Source organism: Pelobates fuscus, chromosome 1 (assembly GCF_036172605.1).
Source record: "Pelobates fuscus isolate aPelFus1 chromosome 1, aPelFus1.pri, whole genome shotgun sequence".
Lineage (NCBI taxonomy): Eukaryota > Metazoa > Chordata > Amphibia > Anura > Pelobatidae > Pelobates > Pelobates fuscus.
In genome coordinates this window covers 260440258-260456672 of record NC_086317.1, presented here as the reverse complement: position 1 = coordinate 260456672, position 16415 = coordinate 260440258, and the positions used below count along the sequence as shown (strand labels likewise).

The following is a 16415-nucleotide window of genomic DNA, read 5'->3' as shown; positions in this document are numbered from 1 at the left end:
AAGTCACCTCTAAAATATCAAAGTTGTTCTGTTTGATGTATAAAAGATTGATTTCTTAATTTTTGGCTTAAAAAATAGGGGTCGTCTTATACATGGGGGCGCCTTATACACTGAAAAATACAGTAATTTAGCATATATATGTATAGTCACTGGGTATATATATATATATATATATATATATATATATATATATATATGGGCAATAACCAGTGACTAGGACATCTGGAAGAAGGAACATGAGAAGGTGGACAAATACCAAGGACTGAAAGAAGAATTGGAATGGATGTGGAAAGTGAAGGCAGTAGTAGTCCCAGTTGTAATAGGAACACTCAGGGCTGCAAACCCAAGTTGGGGGAGTGGCTTCAGCAGATTCCAGGTGGGACACCCAATATTGTTGTCCACACCCCTAGACTCCAAGGCCTCTAGGTGAGGACCCAAGCAAGCATGATGAATAAATATACCACCTAGGAGGGGTGAGAAAATCAATTGTATATATAGCAATTGAATATGGTGCAGGATATCTGAGATATCTATATTCCCATGGGAGATTATATTATTATCATTGAATTGTACCAGGATCACTTAGGACAGGAGACCCAGAGAGACATTCTAAATCTCTTTTTCTTAGATACAAGATACAAGAAAGAAAGTATAGGTTGCCAAGTAACAGCAGTCTAAGTCAGTGTTGGCACAAAAGAGACGCAGTCACCCACAACAATAAGGTTGCTATTTGCTATAATGTATAAAATCAGAGCAGAGATCACTTAAACCTGATAATTTGTCATACCTTGGTTGTCATCTTGTTTCGAATCTGATTTCAGTGCATTGTGGTCTGGTGTTGCTTCTGTGGAGGTCTTCTGTGCATAGAAAATAAATTAATAAATAAAGTGTTCCAACAGCCACATGCACATACAATATTTATCAATCTGTCCATCTATCTATTTATTTATTTTTAGATGAATAGAATTTAAGATTGTATGGGTTCTAAATGCTAATGCATTATTGTGAATAAACCCCTTACTGATCGAGAAAATAAAAATAACAAAATTAACGTGAACACCACTGAATATAAAGGAAGTAGTAAACATAATCTACATATCTTATTGCATTTTTATACTTTACATTTTTACTCCCTGTTTTATAGTTTATGTCTACAAATAGCTACAAATTAAAATAAAAACAATAAGGGGGGCGGGGCCTGACCGCTGAGCTGTGCAGACGTGTCTCCCTGGGGCTCCCGCATCAAGCGACTAACTGAGACGGTAATCTGCTCGATACGGCGGTTCCGAGAAAATCTCAGTCCCTAACGAGACAGACAAAGCTGGGACCTACCGGGGGACACCAAACATGTCGCCCAAATGCATGAACTCTCCGCATCGGCATCTGCGGCCTACACACGCGGCAGGCGCGGGGAGACGGCCGCTCCCCGGTGCCTATCAACCGCGGAAAGACCAAGCTTGTACCTCCGTTCCCCCCCTATGGACCGGTGGGGGTCATCCCGGTCCCTGCCAGCCTGAAGCACCGAGCACTGCCACTCTCCCGACCAAGCGGTGACGGAGACAATCGACGCAAAACGACGGACAAGATGGTGGACAGGCACTTGGGGGCAGAGCTCAAGACACCACAAGACCCAGACAAGCAGCTCACTCTACCGGAGCACTACTCCACGCAATTAGACGCCATATTTCAGCGTTTCTGGGACAAATTGGTGCAACGTAGCAAACAAACACCCCGTACCCCGGAACGGGGGCAGTACAACAGAGGGAGCAGAACGGGAAGGGGCCGCGCTCAGGCGATTCACGCAGAACCGCGCTCACCACTCACATTGGCAGCCTACCTGGGCCGAAGGCCACACGGAGACCAATTCCGCAGCACCGACCACACCGCCGGAAGCTTGATCGCCGCAGGCGGCGACAGAACAACCAGGCTTTCCAGGATGCCCATGAAGGGGTAGACCCGGCCTCATCGAGTCACCGAGTCTGTGGATCAAGGGTGCTGGCCTTACCAACGACCCGGGGCAGGAGGGCGGCTCCACACCACTTGCCCCTCGCCCCAACAATGGGGATAGTTCAAGTGCGAACGTCAACGTCTCCCCGCAGAGGTATTGGCTGAAGGTGATCGATAGCCCAACGGGATCTGCACACAGAAAACCCGGTAACGGACTGCACAATGCATAACCGACACCTGAACTGTCCATGTTGTCTCCAACGACTACAGCAACTTCGTTACTCCGCTCTTGCCCTGCATTGCCATGATGGACTGGCGGCTCTTACAGCATGTTCCTATAGCCTGTTTTGTAATCAGCCTGTTGTTAATTTAGTATGTTTTGACAGAATTATGCCTAACTTTTGATACGCCTAATACCGCTGACGTGTTGTGCTGTCTTATATGAGTGATCTGTCTTAGCCTGGCCTAACTGAACCATACTACAGCAATCACAGTATGTCTTAACTCAGCCTGTTATTACTCTAGCTTGTTTTGTCAAAATTAAGTCTAACTTTCGATACGCCTACTTACGCCTAATTACACTGGCATGTTGTGGTATATTATATAAGCGATCTGTATTAGCCTGGCCTAGCCAAACCACACCACGGCAAACACGACATGTCTTAACTCAGCCTGTGGTTAGAATAGCATGTTAAATCATACTTACGTTTCACTTTTAATATGCCTACTTACACTAGCATGTTATGATCTAAAAACAATGTTTAACAGCCTGTTATTTTCATGATTATACAAACCATATTATAAAATGAGGCTATGTGATATTCAGGGATGATGTAAATTGCACTGTATTATACCCGTAATGTACAACACTTTATCGTCTCCCTTTTTCTATTCTGTACCCTATATAATTTTATGCCTCAATAAAAAAAAAAGAGATTGACAAAAAAAAAAAAAAATAAATAAAAAAAAACAATAAATGGACAGTTTGGTAAAAGCAGTGTCTTTTAAGTGCAGATATATCATTAACTAAAACCCTTTTATTTATTTTATACAGTGCAAAGTTCTAAAACTGAAACAAACAAAAATCATTCATGTTTAAAGGTATACTCATAAAATGCACGTTTATAAAAGACAGTAAAAAGCATATACTTTTTGTTATAAATTAAATCTACCTAGATGACTGTCAACAACCATTAGTGGGAGACTTGGTCCTTTATGTCAGCAAATTTGCAAATTGTATGCAACAATTCTGCCCCCTAGTGCAGAAGCCAACCCATTGCACAACGCAATTAAAAAGCTATTTGGAAAGACTTGGACAGGGTTACTCACTAAAGTGAGAATTCAAAGTGAATTTCAAATGTAAGATCAAAATAGTCGAACTACAAAATTCCCTAAGTCAGCTATGCTTTCAGCTCAGCTACTCTGAACTTACATTTGCAATTCACTTTGAATTCTCACTTTTGTAAACAACCCTGTAGGTGTCCCATACTTTACTGTATGGTACTAACTTCACACTAACCTATCACAGATAAAAATAGAAATGTGACTTAGAGTTACTGCTTCTTTATGGTTTTTTTTCTGTTTCGTTTTTTTCTTTTTCTTTTTCTTCAAGAAACCTCTAGGCTACTAACTGCAAATGACTAAGGCATTAAAATAGTTTACAATAAATAAATAAATAAATAACATTTTTTTCAAAATCAACTAAGAACTCATGGTTACAACTAAAACAGATTATATTGCTTTTCTGCCCAACATGAAGTTCTGTGATTGTGCTGAGCAGTGTTTCATGAAATGCTTTTCTTAGAACCATTTGATTGGACAGCAAACAACCAATCATTCACCCATACCTACACATACACACTACAGCCCTTATTCACTCACTGCACCACAAACAGCCTTCTCTACACACATACTACACTGTTAGCAACCCCCATCCACACATGCAACCCCACGAGCTGGCTCACTCTATGCACATAACCACACAAGCAGCATCCCCCACACACAACCCTAAAATAAGCTCTCAAACACATGCTGCCCCCACAGGCGACACGTGCACACACGCACACACACACACAGGCACACACACATTTGTCCTCTGGTGTCTAACTGGTGCCATGATTAGCAATATAAATCACCAAAAACAAGTCACCAGCAAATGTATAGTGACACATTAAACTTCTTATAGGGGCACTGTAAGCACCAGAACCAAAACAGCTTTATGTAGTGATTCAGCAGGCTGAGCTGTGTAAACACTGCCTTTTCTGAGAAAAGGCATGCGTATTCTACTACCTAATGTTAACTCTAGTGGCTGTCATTTGGAAAGCCACTACAGGAACTTTCTGGGTTTGATCCAGCAAAGTTTGCAGGACTGATGCTTAGCATCTTTGAGTTCTGCATGGAGATGCTGAATACACATTAAAAAGCTATTTGGAAAGACTTGGGCAGGGTTACTCACTAAAGTGAGAATTCAAAATGAATTGCAAATGTGAGATCAACATAATCAAACTACAAAATTCCCTAAGTCAGCTATGCTTTCAGTTCAGCTACTCTGAACTTAAATGTGCAATTCACTTTGAATTCTCACTTTTGTAAACAACCCTGTAGGTGTCAAGGAACACAAAGGTTTAGTTTACTGAAAAGCAGAGAAAACATTATCTACACATTTCTCTAGCAGAATTTCCATAAAAAAAAAAATAATCTATATTAAATTATGGTGCCTCACCACCTGTTACTCAATCTTCAGCTTATAATCAGCATACACCTCTGTGATGAAGAGCTGGCTGCCAGGGAGAGCAGAAGAAATAACCCTAGATGGTTCTTTTTCTCTCCAGCTCACAGCTATTTACCTAGCAGACATTTCTCACTCTTACTGGGAGAAAATAGGAACGGACTGACTCCATTAAGACACCTCAGGTGCTGGCAGTGAAACAACCATGGTGGGCTCATTAGAGAAGATAGCCTGGGCTGTGTCCTCAAGCAAGGCTAATCGGATTGTAGAAAGAAAGGAAGAACCTTGTGGTGGTTGTTGTTGCATTGGTCCAATACTCACAACAGAAGGCTGCACTGTCACTGCTGAATAGGAGGTGAGTAGGCATCTAATATATCTTAAAACAATGGAATGCATAATTTATCAGTATGATAAATTATATATTTAAAGAATAAGGAGATGCCGGTATCAGTTCAAGTAAACCAGCCATGGAAGGGGCACTGCTAATGCTATATGAATGAATGCCACATATATTTGCTAAGAGGAACCAATTTTTTTTATTATTTTTTTATGCTAGTTAAAATTAAAATAGAAAAACATATTATAATATGTTTTAGGTAGGAGTTATGTGTAAAACCAAATATCCTGGTTTACAAAGCCTCCTGACTTATAGATCAGGAGTATATTTATCAAGAAAAATACAAAGTGAGTAGGGGAAGATCTAAATATAATATTTAGTCATTGGGAAAATGTCTCCAAAAAAATATGCCAAATGTGGAATTAACGCAAAATACAGCACATATTCTACTACTTGTCATCTGGGTCAGAAGGATTTAATAAAACAAGTGTGAAGAATGAGGATCAGTCATCTGCCCCTACGTCTTACCTATATCTTCTATACTTTGCCATGCTCTATAATAGTATGCATTTTAGCCAGCAGGTACGGTAATTATTTCCTTACACCAACTTATCCCTTACCATGAGCTTAAATAACTATATGAGTCTAGGGGTTCTCTTCTCTACATACTATTCCTCTGTACAAATATATGGCCCTGAGATGAAGGCAAAAAAAAAAAAAGGTACTTGCAATACAAAGCAATGTAACATAAAACTGAAATACCCTAGTTTACTTATGTAAGTATTACTTTTAAGCCCTCATTCTGCGGTATTATTCCCCCTTTAACATCCATTGACTCAACATCCAAGCACTTGCCCTATTTGTTACCACAATTAAATGTGGATCGGAACAATCATTTTATTTAAAGTTTGGTAATTTGTGAACCATTGACTAAACTCCTTTTTGATTCATGTGATATTGATAGAATATAAGTGGATGTGGTTTTTGACATCTGTAGTCAGACATGGTGGTAACACAGCCTGATTACCTCCTTGGAGGACACTACAATTAGTAGATTCTATGAAGAAAGGTGATAAAAAGTACCCAGATCTGATCTAAAGGATTTTAATTCCTGCTAAAGCATGCAAAAGGTAGGGTCAGAATATGTCATAATTAATATGACTACAGAGATCCATCCTGCCTTGTGTCAACAGTACATGCTGCAGGGTATAATTGTGAAGCAAATGTATTTTGGCACAAGTTAAGCTCCTTAATATCAATTTAGCATAATTGGAAGACCGTATACCTAAACATTGTTGGGGATCTTCTTTCATCCATTTATGTATAGCTTTTTCTAGTCAATTTCTTGAACGTGAATTCTAAAGTTTTTACTGTAAATTGGCAAGTGTAAGTGTGCTGATTCACTAAGACCCAGTGGGATCATATAATTTTCAGGATAACTATATATTTTTGGGTATTGGGCATCGTCCTGGGTAATGGCATATTCCCAGGTGAATGTGCAGATTGCAGAAAACATATATCCTCATGGTGAAAGGAATTGTTTTAAGCTGGTAGGATAAATTTAGTAAACGAATGGACAACTATCGGGGTGAATGGGCTAACCAAAGTGGTGGGCTGCTTAGGATGGCCTGCAAATTAAATAGCTGTTCTCCTACTTTACAAGAATTTTAATGGATAGGGTTAGAGTGGAAGTGGAGCCATAGTTCAAAGGACACATAGAATCCTTACGGAGCCCTAGAAACCATTTATACTACACTTCGTAATTAAACATTTAAATCAGGTATATAGTTTGAGGGAAGCCCCTAAATATTTTTTTCTGGAAAAGAAAAAAGTATTGTTTTATTGATCTGTGTAACCAAGGGGGTGCTGATTCCATCAATCACTGTTTAACCCAATTGCATTTGATTTATTGGACTCTTTAAAATCTTATAAAACTATTTTTGGCACTGGAAATGTGATAACACACATACAAATATAATAACTACAGTACAATTCATAGAAGGGAATAGTTCAGACTTAGTTACATTTATTGTGCAAATGGTGTTGACACTGAAATCCTGTCTGTTGCTAAAATATTTTCATGTACCACTCTAAAAAGGTACACACATAATCATTATTGGAAGTGTTAAGATCTCACGCAGCATGCATTGATGTATACTTTGGCAAAGGGAGAACAGAGAAACATCAATTATTACTGACTGGCTCAGTATTACTGGTTTCCACATCAAAGAGAATGAGAGGCTCGGAGTTGGCAGGATCCTCACAGACGGTTTCAAGCTGATTGCAAAGAAGAAAGAAATAAAAACAGAGAGAGAAAAAAAACAGATTTTAACACCCAATGTTTCATCATTGCAAGCAAGGCCACAAGGTTTTCATTCCCTTTTCAAAAGATAAGTTACTGCATGAAAGGTCACAAGGTCACAGAAAATGCGTATATACAGAATGGAAACAGGGAAAATGATAACTGCTAAATGATGATGTGAAACATAGAACCAGGCATTCTCACTAATGCCTCGTTTCCACTGAGCGGATCGGTTTGGTTCGGTTCAGTATGGTTCGCTATTTTGGGTGTTTCCATTATGAAAGTGGTCCATACAAGCGAACCGTACCAATCCATTCAGGGTCCTGCTTCCGATGTAGGGCCATAGAAAATGGAACAGTTCGGTTAGGGTGGAGCTACTATACAATCCATTGATTGGTGGACAGGAAGAGCATTTTTTCTAAACCCCGCATGGCCCCTGAAAGGTCTGACTTGCAGTGGAAACGCTCACCAGAATGGGCTGGTCCATTCTAAACCTTCCAAACTGTACCGACCCGAACCGATCCGCTCAGTGGAAACAAGGCATAAGTTAGGTACGGCTGGTTCTGAAACGTTTATGTGCACCCAAAATAACATAAAAAATGGTTTAAGAAATACTGATGCTTAAAAAGAAAAAGTAAAAAAATAAATTAGTTGTTAAAAAAAATAATCATAAACCATATCCATTTAAAGATCATACAGAAGCTGAAATGGTGTGGACTCTTGGGAAGAAGGTATAAGAGCCAACGCACATCCCGGTACTCCGTAGTAGAGGCCTGCAACCTCTCAGTAGGTGAATATAAAGCAAAACCCATGGGTTCAACAGGTAGCATGGAAAGTGCAATTTATTTAGGCAGTTAACACAAAATAAATATGAGTTTTGGCCCAATGGTCTTAATCATGTATGAGCCATGCATAAACAAATGCCAGCAAACGTCTATGAACTAAAGCAACGTTGTAAAGAAGAGTGGGCCAAAATTTCTCCTCAATGATGTTAGAGACTAGGCATGTGCATGGGGAAAATTTTTGGTTCGGTTCGGTTCGGCATTCCGAAATTCGGGATTTTCGCTATTCGGGACTTCGGCACTTCAAGACTTCGGAACTTCGGCAACTTCGGCACTTCAGCACTTCAGCACTTCGGAAATTTGGCACTTCAGCACTTCGGAACTTCGACAATTCGGAATTTTGGCAACTTCGGCACTTCGACACTTCGGAATTTCGGCACCTCGGGCGGCGGGTGGGGGCCCTAAATACTAATAAGGGGGGGGACCTAATGTCCTCCCCCCTGAGCGGTGGGTGGGGGCCCTAAACTAGAATAAGGGGGGGGACCTTATGTCCTCCCCCCTGGCCCCCACCCCTGAGCGGTGGGTGGGGGCCCTAAACAAGAATAAGGGGGGACCTAGTGTCCTGCCCCCTGGCCCCCACCCCTCAGCGGTGGGTGGGGGCCCTAAATTATAATAAAGGGGGGAACCTAAGGTCCTCCCCCTGGCCCCCACCCCTCAGCGGCGGGTGGGGGCCCTAAATTATAATAAAGGGGGGGGACCTAAGGTCCTCCCCCCTGGCCCCACCCCTGAGCGGCGGGTGGGGGCCCTTAATTGGAATAAGGGAGGGCCTAGTGTCCTTCCCCCTGGCCCCCACCCCTCAGCGGCGGGTGGGGCCCTAAAAAAAATTTCCCCCCCAGGTAACTAAGGGTCCCCAAACCCCTAGTCACCCCCTACCCCCAATAAAAAATATCCCCCTACCTACCCCCCTCACCCTAAAAACTAATGGTGGGGGACCTTTAACTAAGTACCTGTAAAAAAATTTAAAAAAATAAAAAAAAATAACTTACCATTCAATGTTTTCTTTCTTCTAAAATCTTCTTATTTCAGCCCCAAAAAAGGCCAAATAAAAAGCCATAAAAACCGACGCAATTATAAAAAAAAAAAAAAAACGAACGCAAAAAATAATAATCCTTCTTCACCCATGGAGGGCTCCGCGCAGACTGAGCCTTCCCCCGCCCTGCAATTAGGCTCAGAGCACTCTGATTGGTGGGTTTAAGCCATCCAATCAGAGTGCTCTGACAGGTAAATGAAGAGACTGACGGGTAAGTCTCTACATTTGTCTGTCACAGCACTCTAATTGGTTGGTTTGAAATCCACCAATCAGAGTGCTCTGTGTCATTTTACACAGCGTGGGAAAGTTCTTTGGAATTGTGTGTAATTTGACTCATAGCACTCTGATTGATTACTTAATCCACCAATCAGAGAGTTATGAGTCAAATTACACAGCGTGGGAAAATTCCAAAGAACTTTCCCACGCTGTGTAAAATGACACAGAGCACTCTGATTGGTGGATTTCAAACCAACCAATCAGAGTGCTGTGACAGGTAAATGTAGAGACTTACCTGTCAGAGCACTCTGATTGGATGGCTTAAACCCACCAATCAAAGTGCTCTGAGCCTAATTGCAGGGTGGGGCAAGGCTTTATAAGCCTCCCCCCGCCCTGCAGAGCTCAGTCTGCGAGGAGCCCTCGCCGGGTGAAGAAGGATTTTTTTTTTTTTTTTTTATAATTGCGTCGGTTATTATGGTTTTTTATTTGGCCTTTTTTGGGGCTGAAAAGAGAAGATTTTAGAAGAAAGAAAACATTGAATGGCAAGTTTTTTTTTTACAGGTACTTAGTTAAAGGTCCCCCCCTCATTATTTTTAGGGTGAGGGGGGTAGGTAGGGGGATAATTTTTATTGGGGGAGGGGGTGACTAGGGGTTTGGGGACCCCTAGTCATTTTTTTAGGGCCCCCCCGCCGCTCAGGGTGGGGGCCAGGGGGGAGGACATTAGGTCCCCCCCTTATTCCAATTTAGGGCCCCCACCCGCCGCTCAGGAGTGGGGGCCAGGGGGAGGACATTAGGTCCCCCCTTATTCTGATTTAGCGCCCCCACCCACCGCTCAGGGGTGGGGGCCCCGGGGGAGGACAATAGGCCCCCCCCATTATTTTACATCAGGGCCCCCACCCACCGCTCAGGGGTGGGGGCCAGGGGGAGGACATTAGGTCCACCCCCTTTATTCTGATTTAGGGCCCCCACCCGCCGCTCAGGAGTGGGGGCCCGGGGGAGGACAATAAGTCCCCCCATTATTTTACATTAGGGCCCCCACCCGCCGCTCAGGGGTGACCTTTTTTTTTTCTTTTCTTTTTTTTTTTTTACAGTGAGCAGCCACAGGCTTAGTATTAGTAAATTTGTCTGAAAGACCAATTCAGGTCTTTCAGCCATTTAGTAGATAGCTCCCTAATACCGTGGGAATTAGGGAGTTATCTTCTTATTCATTCCTGTCATTACATTGACTGGCCAAGTAACTTACATTTTATATGAATGTATGTTACTTGATTGTTATAAGTGTTGCAAATGCTTACAGCTGAATCCTGGCTATGTTTGTATACTTTTTATTTAAAATTGTTTACAATGTAACATTCTTCTTCTTTCACTGGGTAAGTATATTACTTACTTAGCCAATACTGTGCTTTGGAACTTCAGCACTTTGACACTTTGGGACCTCGGCAATTCGGCACTTCTGCAATTCGGACATTCGGAAGTACCCGAATGTCCGAATTGTCCGAAATTCGTCCGAATTCATATTCGGACCGAAACGAATTGCACATGTCTGTTAGAGACTGATAAAAGTCATACAGAAAATGTTTACTTAAATGTATTGCTGCTAAAGGTGGTTCTACAAGCTATTGAATCATAAGGTGTACTTTGTTTTTCACACAAGGCTTCTCCATTTTGACTTAAATCATGACATGGTATAATATATCATGTTGTTGTTCATCTGAGGTTGTGTTTACCTATTTTTAAGACCTGTTAAGGAAGAGTTGGTTGTTATTTTGTCCTGATATGTAAAACCATAGAATTCACAGAGGGTGTTCTTTCTTTTTCCCATTATTTTCTCTAGACCCCAGATTGGGAACGGAGTAAAACACGTATATGTACAAACATTTCATTAACATTGCTAAAAGTTAATCAAAGACTTTGTCTCACCTCTTTCCTGCTCTGGAAAACTGTGGTTGTTCCACGATAAGCTTCATGTACACCATCGAAAGTGAGCTTCAAAGATGCTATAAATAAATAATCTACACTGTGATCTTTGTTAATGACACATTTTGACACACACACACACACACACACTAAAAAAATTAAAACTAAAAGTTTACAAACAATAAGAGAATTGTCAAACCAGCCACCTAAAAATAGGGGGTAACCCCAGAATTGGACTACTAAATATGAAATAGGTACAAAGGGAGAATAAGTAAAATATAAGCTTTAATAATTCTCTATTTTAAAACAAAACGTTATCAGAATTCATGAAAACCCGGGAACTGCAGTGTGGATGGTTTATCCAAATAATTTGAGTGCAATCCAATATATTCAAAATGATCATTGTATATCAAAGATATAGAATCAAATAGAGTTGTTACAGTTAGATACTAAAATTCTTTAGCATTAGAATACACACTAGCCACCAACAACTATAAAAAAATAACAAACTGAAAAAAATTACAGTTAAAGGGACACTATAGTCACCCAGACCACTTCAGCTCAATGAAGTGGTCTGGGTGCCATGTCCCTCAGGTTTTAACCCTTCAGATGCAAACATAGCAGTTTCCGAGAAACTGCTATGTTTACATTTGGGGTTAAGCCAGCCTCTAGTGGCTGTCTTCCGGACAGCCACTAGAGGCACATCTGCGACGCTGGATGCGAATTTCGCATCCATTGCGCAGAGTGTCCATAGGAAAGTATTGAGAAATCCTATGGACGCTCCTATGCACTTGCCGCACATGTGCATTCCGCTCCACTAGAGAGCTGACGTCGGACGGGGAGGAGAGGTCACCAGCGCTGAGGGAACCCGCGCTGGATAAAGATAAGCTGCTAAAGGGGTTTTAACCCCTTCAGCGCCACGGGAGGGGGACCCTGAGGGTGGGGACACCCTCAGGGCACTATAGTGTCAGGAAAACCGCTTTGTTTTCCCGACACTATAGTGATCCTTTAATCTACGTTATATTGTATTCATGTGGATTTGTTAAATTAGTACTAAGACAGTCATGCAATCCTTCGCAGAAAGAGTAAAACTAATACATATATTATATGAACTCTCACCACAGTCCCGTTATTGTGGGTAAATTCACACATAACAAGTGCACATGAAATCTGATACAAAAATGTTATGTACATATGGGTTATTTCATATATAGATATATATGGAAAATAAGGCCCTAAACAGCACATAAGAATCCCATAATCAGTAGCAAAATACATGAAAGTGAGTTGAAATAATAAATGCACCCTTAAAACACATTTTGTACCTGTATAAAAGGGATAGCATTATAGTGCAAATATAGAAAGTGGGGGGAAATTCCCAGATACAGAGAAGGAAATGGATCAAGCTTAGAAAGGAGCATAAAGGGAGAAACAAAGCTCTTCACTAAATCTCTCTCTCATAAAATCACGCTAAGCTAGACCTAAACCAGCGCTGGCCAACCTGCGTCCACCCAGATGTTACGGAAATACAACTCCCGTGATTCCCTCGCTATCTGTTTCATTGACAGAATCATGGGAGTTGTATTTCAGCAACATCTGGGAGGACCGCAGATGTTGCTGAACTACAGATGTGTCTGGATGTAAGCATTTATAGAGGAGGACTCTGATATCAACCATCACATAAATAACCCATGTACTCAAGAATATTTTATACGTTTAATAGCCTGATGACAAGTAAAATGGAGTAGGAGTAAGTATGTATACTGGTGTTGAAAACCAATTAGATCGATAAAGTATAGAACTCATATATTTGTTCCACTCCAAGAACAAAAACCCCAATGTACTATGGACTACAATGGCTATCATAAAGATTCCCCTACAATGGGGAAATGAAAATAATGTAACAAAAATGAACCTGTATAAATCAATGCATGGTGACAGTCCAGAGAAGGAAGTACAGATGAATAAACAGTAATCTAACCTAAAGTCTACCTGTAAAGTAATAACTCAACGTTTAATGCTTTGATCACACACAATAATTGATTAAACTGCATCTCCTAATGTTATGTGGCCATAATTTTTCCTCAAGCTAGTCTGGGTTCAATTCCTGGTAGGAGGATAAAACCTTGTATTTATTAAAAAAAATTGGAATTAAGAAGATAACATGTCCCATGCAATAAATAAACTAATTTACATAGACCAACATTTAAATAAGTCTATTCAGTCAAAGCGTGACAATGATACCATGTTAACTCCACAGAAACTCAAATAATCAGTCTAGTTTGTCTAAACTGCATTCAATAATATACACAAAATATATATGGCAAACATCTCCCTATGCTAACAAGATGTAGGCAACTGTGGCCTATATGCAAGAATAATTAACTATAAAAGAAAATAACGCAATCTCCATGCCGTTTTTTTAGGATGTCCAGGCTCAGATGTAGCAGTGCAGACTAAATGGGTTATGTCAGACATCGGTTCTAGAAGCAGACTGAGCATGTCTATACTCAAATTGTGCATTTTTCACAAATAAACCAGGTTCTTGACATGCTCAGATACTCTCAACAGCTGTACCAGCCAGCCATCAATCAATCATATATAATAATTATCAATGTGTCAGTCTGTACCGTGGGGAAAGAAAGAGAAGGGACACTCTATAACTGTAACTATAAATCAGACAAATAAAACACAGTTATCTCTTCTCTTCAAGGTATATGTTTTACAATTTCCATTAAACATATATTAACCCTGCCCTGTAAGGAGGAGTATAGCTTGTTGACATTTCCCTGGGTGAACGTCAATATATATATTGGTGTATGAATGAATATAAAGGGAAATATTTTATTTGAAATATATTTGCTATATACCCATCCTTGTCTATGTTCTACATTTGCTTCTTCATGTAGATTTAACTAGAATTTATCATGTATACTTTTACATAAATAATAACAAAATACCTCTACATGTGAAAAACTAGGTACGGTATGTTAATAAGTAAACTAAATTCTAAATACATAACTCCCAGGGGCAACATTGTCCAAGGAAGACAACAAAAAGATTGAAAACAAAATCAGCACTGATACTGAATCCAAGTGTTGGGTGTTTATTAAAAAGTGAAACGGGTTGTCCACAATCCTTTATAAACAATTCTTTTACAAATGAATACATCGATGCAGATGACTGGAAGAGCCCAGCCAACCAGTCTGGCTCCAACTGAGCCGGTGATAAAACCGGGAATTCATTAGAGACTGTGTGGAACTTTCTAGCTAGTAATGCTTTTGTTGTGTATGTATGCTGGACAAGAACAATTTGGATAACTAAATATTATTTTGAAACATCTAACCCCCTCCACCCGTAACACACACCAAAGGGAAAAACAGTGGCAGCTACATTGACAATCCCGTCAGGATTTAGGAGACTGTGAAGTACCGAGGCAGTAATGGTACCTCTGCTGAATGGCCTAGTGTTGGCAAAGAGAGGTTATTGTTCAAGTCTAATCCCGCTTAACCTTCTATGCTGCTCTTGAATCAGTTGAACTTGGGAATTTAACAGACCATCTGAAAGGATTCAGACATTAGCGGTATAAAAGCATTCTAATCTGATAGACCATACAGAGTGCCTTTAGCTATTTAGATACAATACTCCACATGTGTATTACTGGCATGTGGAGTGCCAAAGGAATATAATACAGTATATTTACCCTTGTTATTTTTAGAGTATACATTTTCTCAGTCTAGGTGGATTACTATTGCCATGGTGAATTTTAAATATTCAGTAAATATTAAAAACCTATTCCATCAAATGTTCACAGTACAATGCAATCCAACACAGCATATGCAAATTGGAACAAACAGCACTGCACCTATTTTAATTTTCTTTCCACTTTTCTTTTGGCTCTCAAACGGAAAGCCTGCAATTTTACACATTACTATTTTTAGCTAATAAATGAAATCTGATCTAAATGAAGCAATGATTACACAGGAGCAGCTGTTTAGACCTTCTGGGGCTCATCAGCCCTGTCTTGGATCGAAATCTAAGTACTGATAAAGATACCATGCTGAGAATTTTTTTAAATATTTCTTTTACCTGAAGGAACGATTTCAGACAACAGCATCTGAGGCAGTGTGTCTGGCAGCTCATAGCCATTCTTCCTTGCAACGATAAGATGGAAGGCAGCACAAAACTCAGACAGGGTCAGGGCTCCATCACAATCTACATCACTGAGATCCCTGCAAAGAAAAATGCAAGAGAATCATCCACATGGCCTCTCAAACCACAATGAAAAGAGGAAATGAAAAAACAGATGCAAATTTTCAAGTATAGCATTAGTCATTGACAATATTGCACCCTTGAATAAGTAAAACAAACAAATAAAAAAAACAGGAACAAGAACTGAATATATCAATTGATCAACCACTAAATTAGAGCAGATGGCATATTAGAGAATTCTATTCATACATGTCATTTCCCTATTACTGCTATCTGTCTGTTTTCAAGCGGAACTGGCTTTTCCTAGGATTTTTAATATTATATTTATTTATCCTCTGTATTTAACAAACATTTATTGATGACGTGTTTAAAATAACATATATAAATATTAATGTAGAAATCCACATCTCTATATCCTGCAACTATTCGCAAGTCCCTTTCATCTGGCAGTTCAACAAAGCATATTGAGACAAGAATAAATTAAACAATGTTTCTATTTCTTCTCCTCATTTACGGTGTCTGCCTTGGCTGTGCCAGCACTAAACTGGATTTTGGCTGCCATTTGCTAAATACTTACTATACAGTTAAACAAAAACCAGAGCAACAGGTATGAATGATTTTCAATAGTTTATTCAGTGGTGTAAATTCCGCAGACATGATTGTTCACTAGTGATGTACCGAACTGTTCGCCGGCGAATAGTTCCCGGCGAACATATCGTGTTCGCGTTCGCCGCGGCGGGCGGACACATGCGCGGTTCGATCCGCCCCTATTCGTCATCATTGAGCAAACTTTGACCCTGTGCCTCTCGGTCAGCAGACACATTTCAGCCAATCAGCAGCACACCCTCCCTAGCAGACCCTCCCACCTCCCTCCCAGCATCCAT

General features: G+C 40.3%; 1 protein-coding gene across 2 annotated transcripts in view; it reads right to left on the bottom strand.

Annotated features, from left to right (window-relative positions):
* The window catches only part of REPS2 (RALBP1 associated Eps domain containing 2), a 272569-nt gene that overhangs the window by 114349 nt on the left and 141805 nt on the right, over positions 1–16415 (bottom strand). Inside the window, exons 8-11 of one of the 2 annotated variants that reach the window (XM_063456831.1) lie at positions 15409–15551; positions 11323–11399; positions 7212–7289; positions 788–857 (exon numbers count right to left, since the gene is read on the bottom strand). In XM_063456831.1, coding sequence (XP_063312901.1) covers positions 788–857; positions 7212–7289; positions 11323–11399; positions 15409–15551 — 368 coding nt within the window. The remainder of the gene's footprint in view (positions 1–787; positions 858–7211; positions 7290–11322; positions 11400–15408; positions 15552–16415) is intronic. The other variant, XM_063456839.1, reaches the window with a different exon arrangement.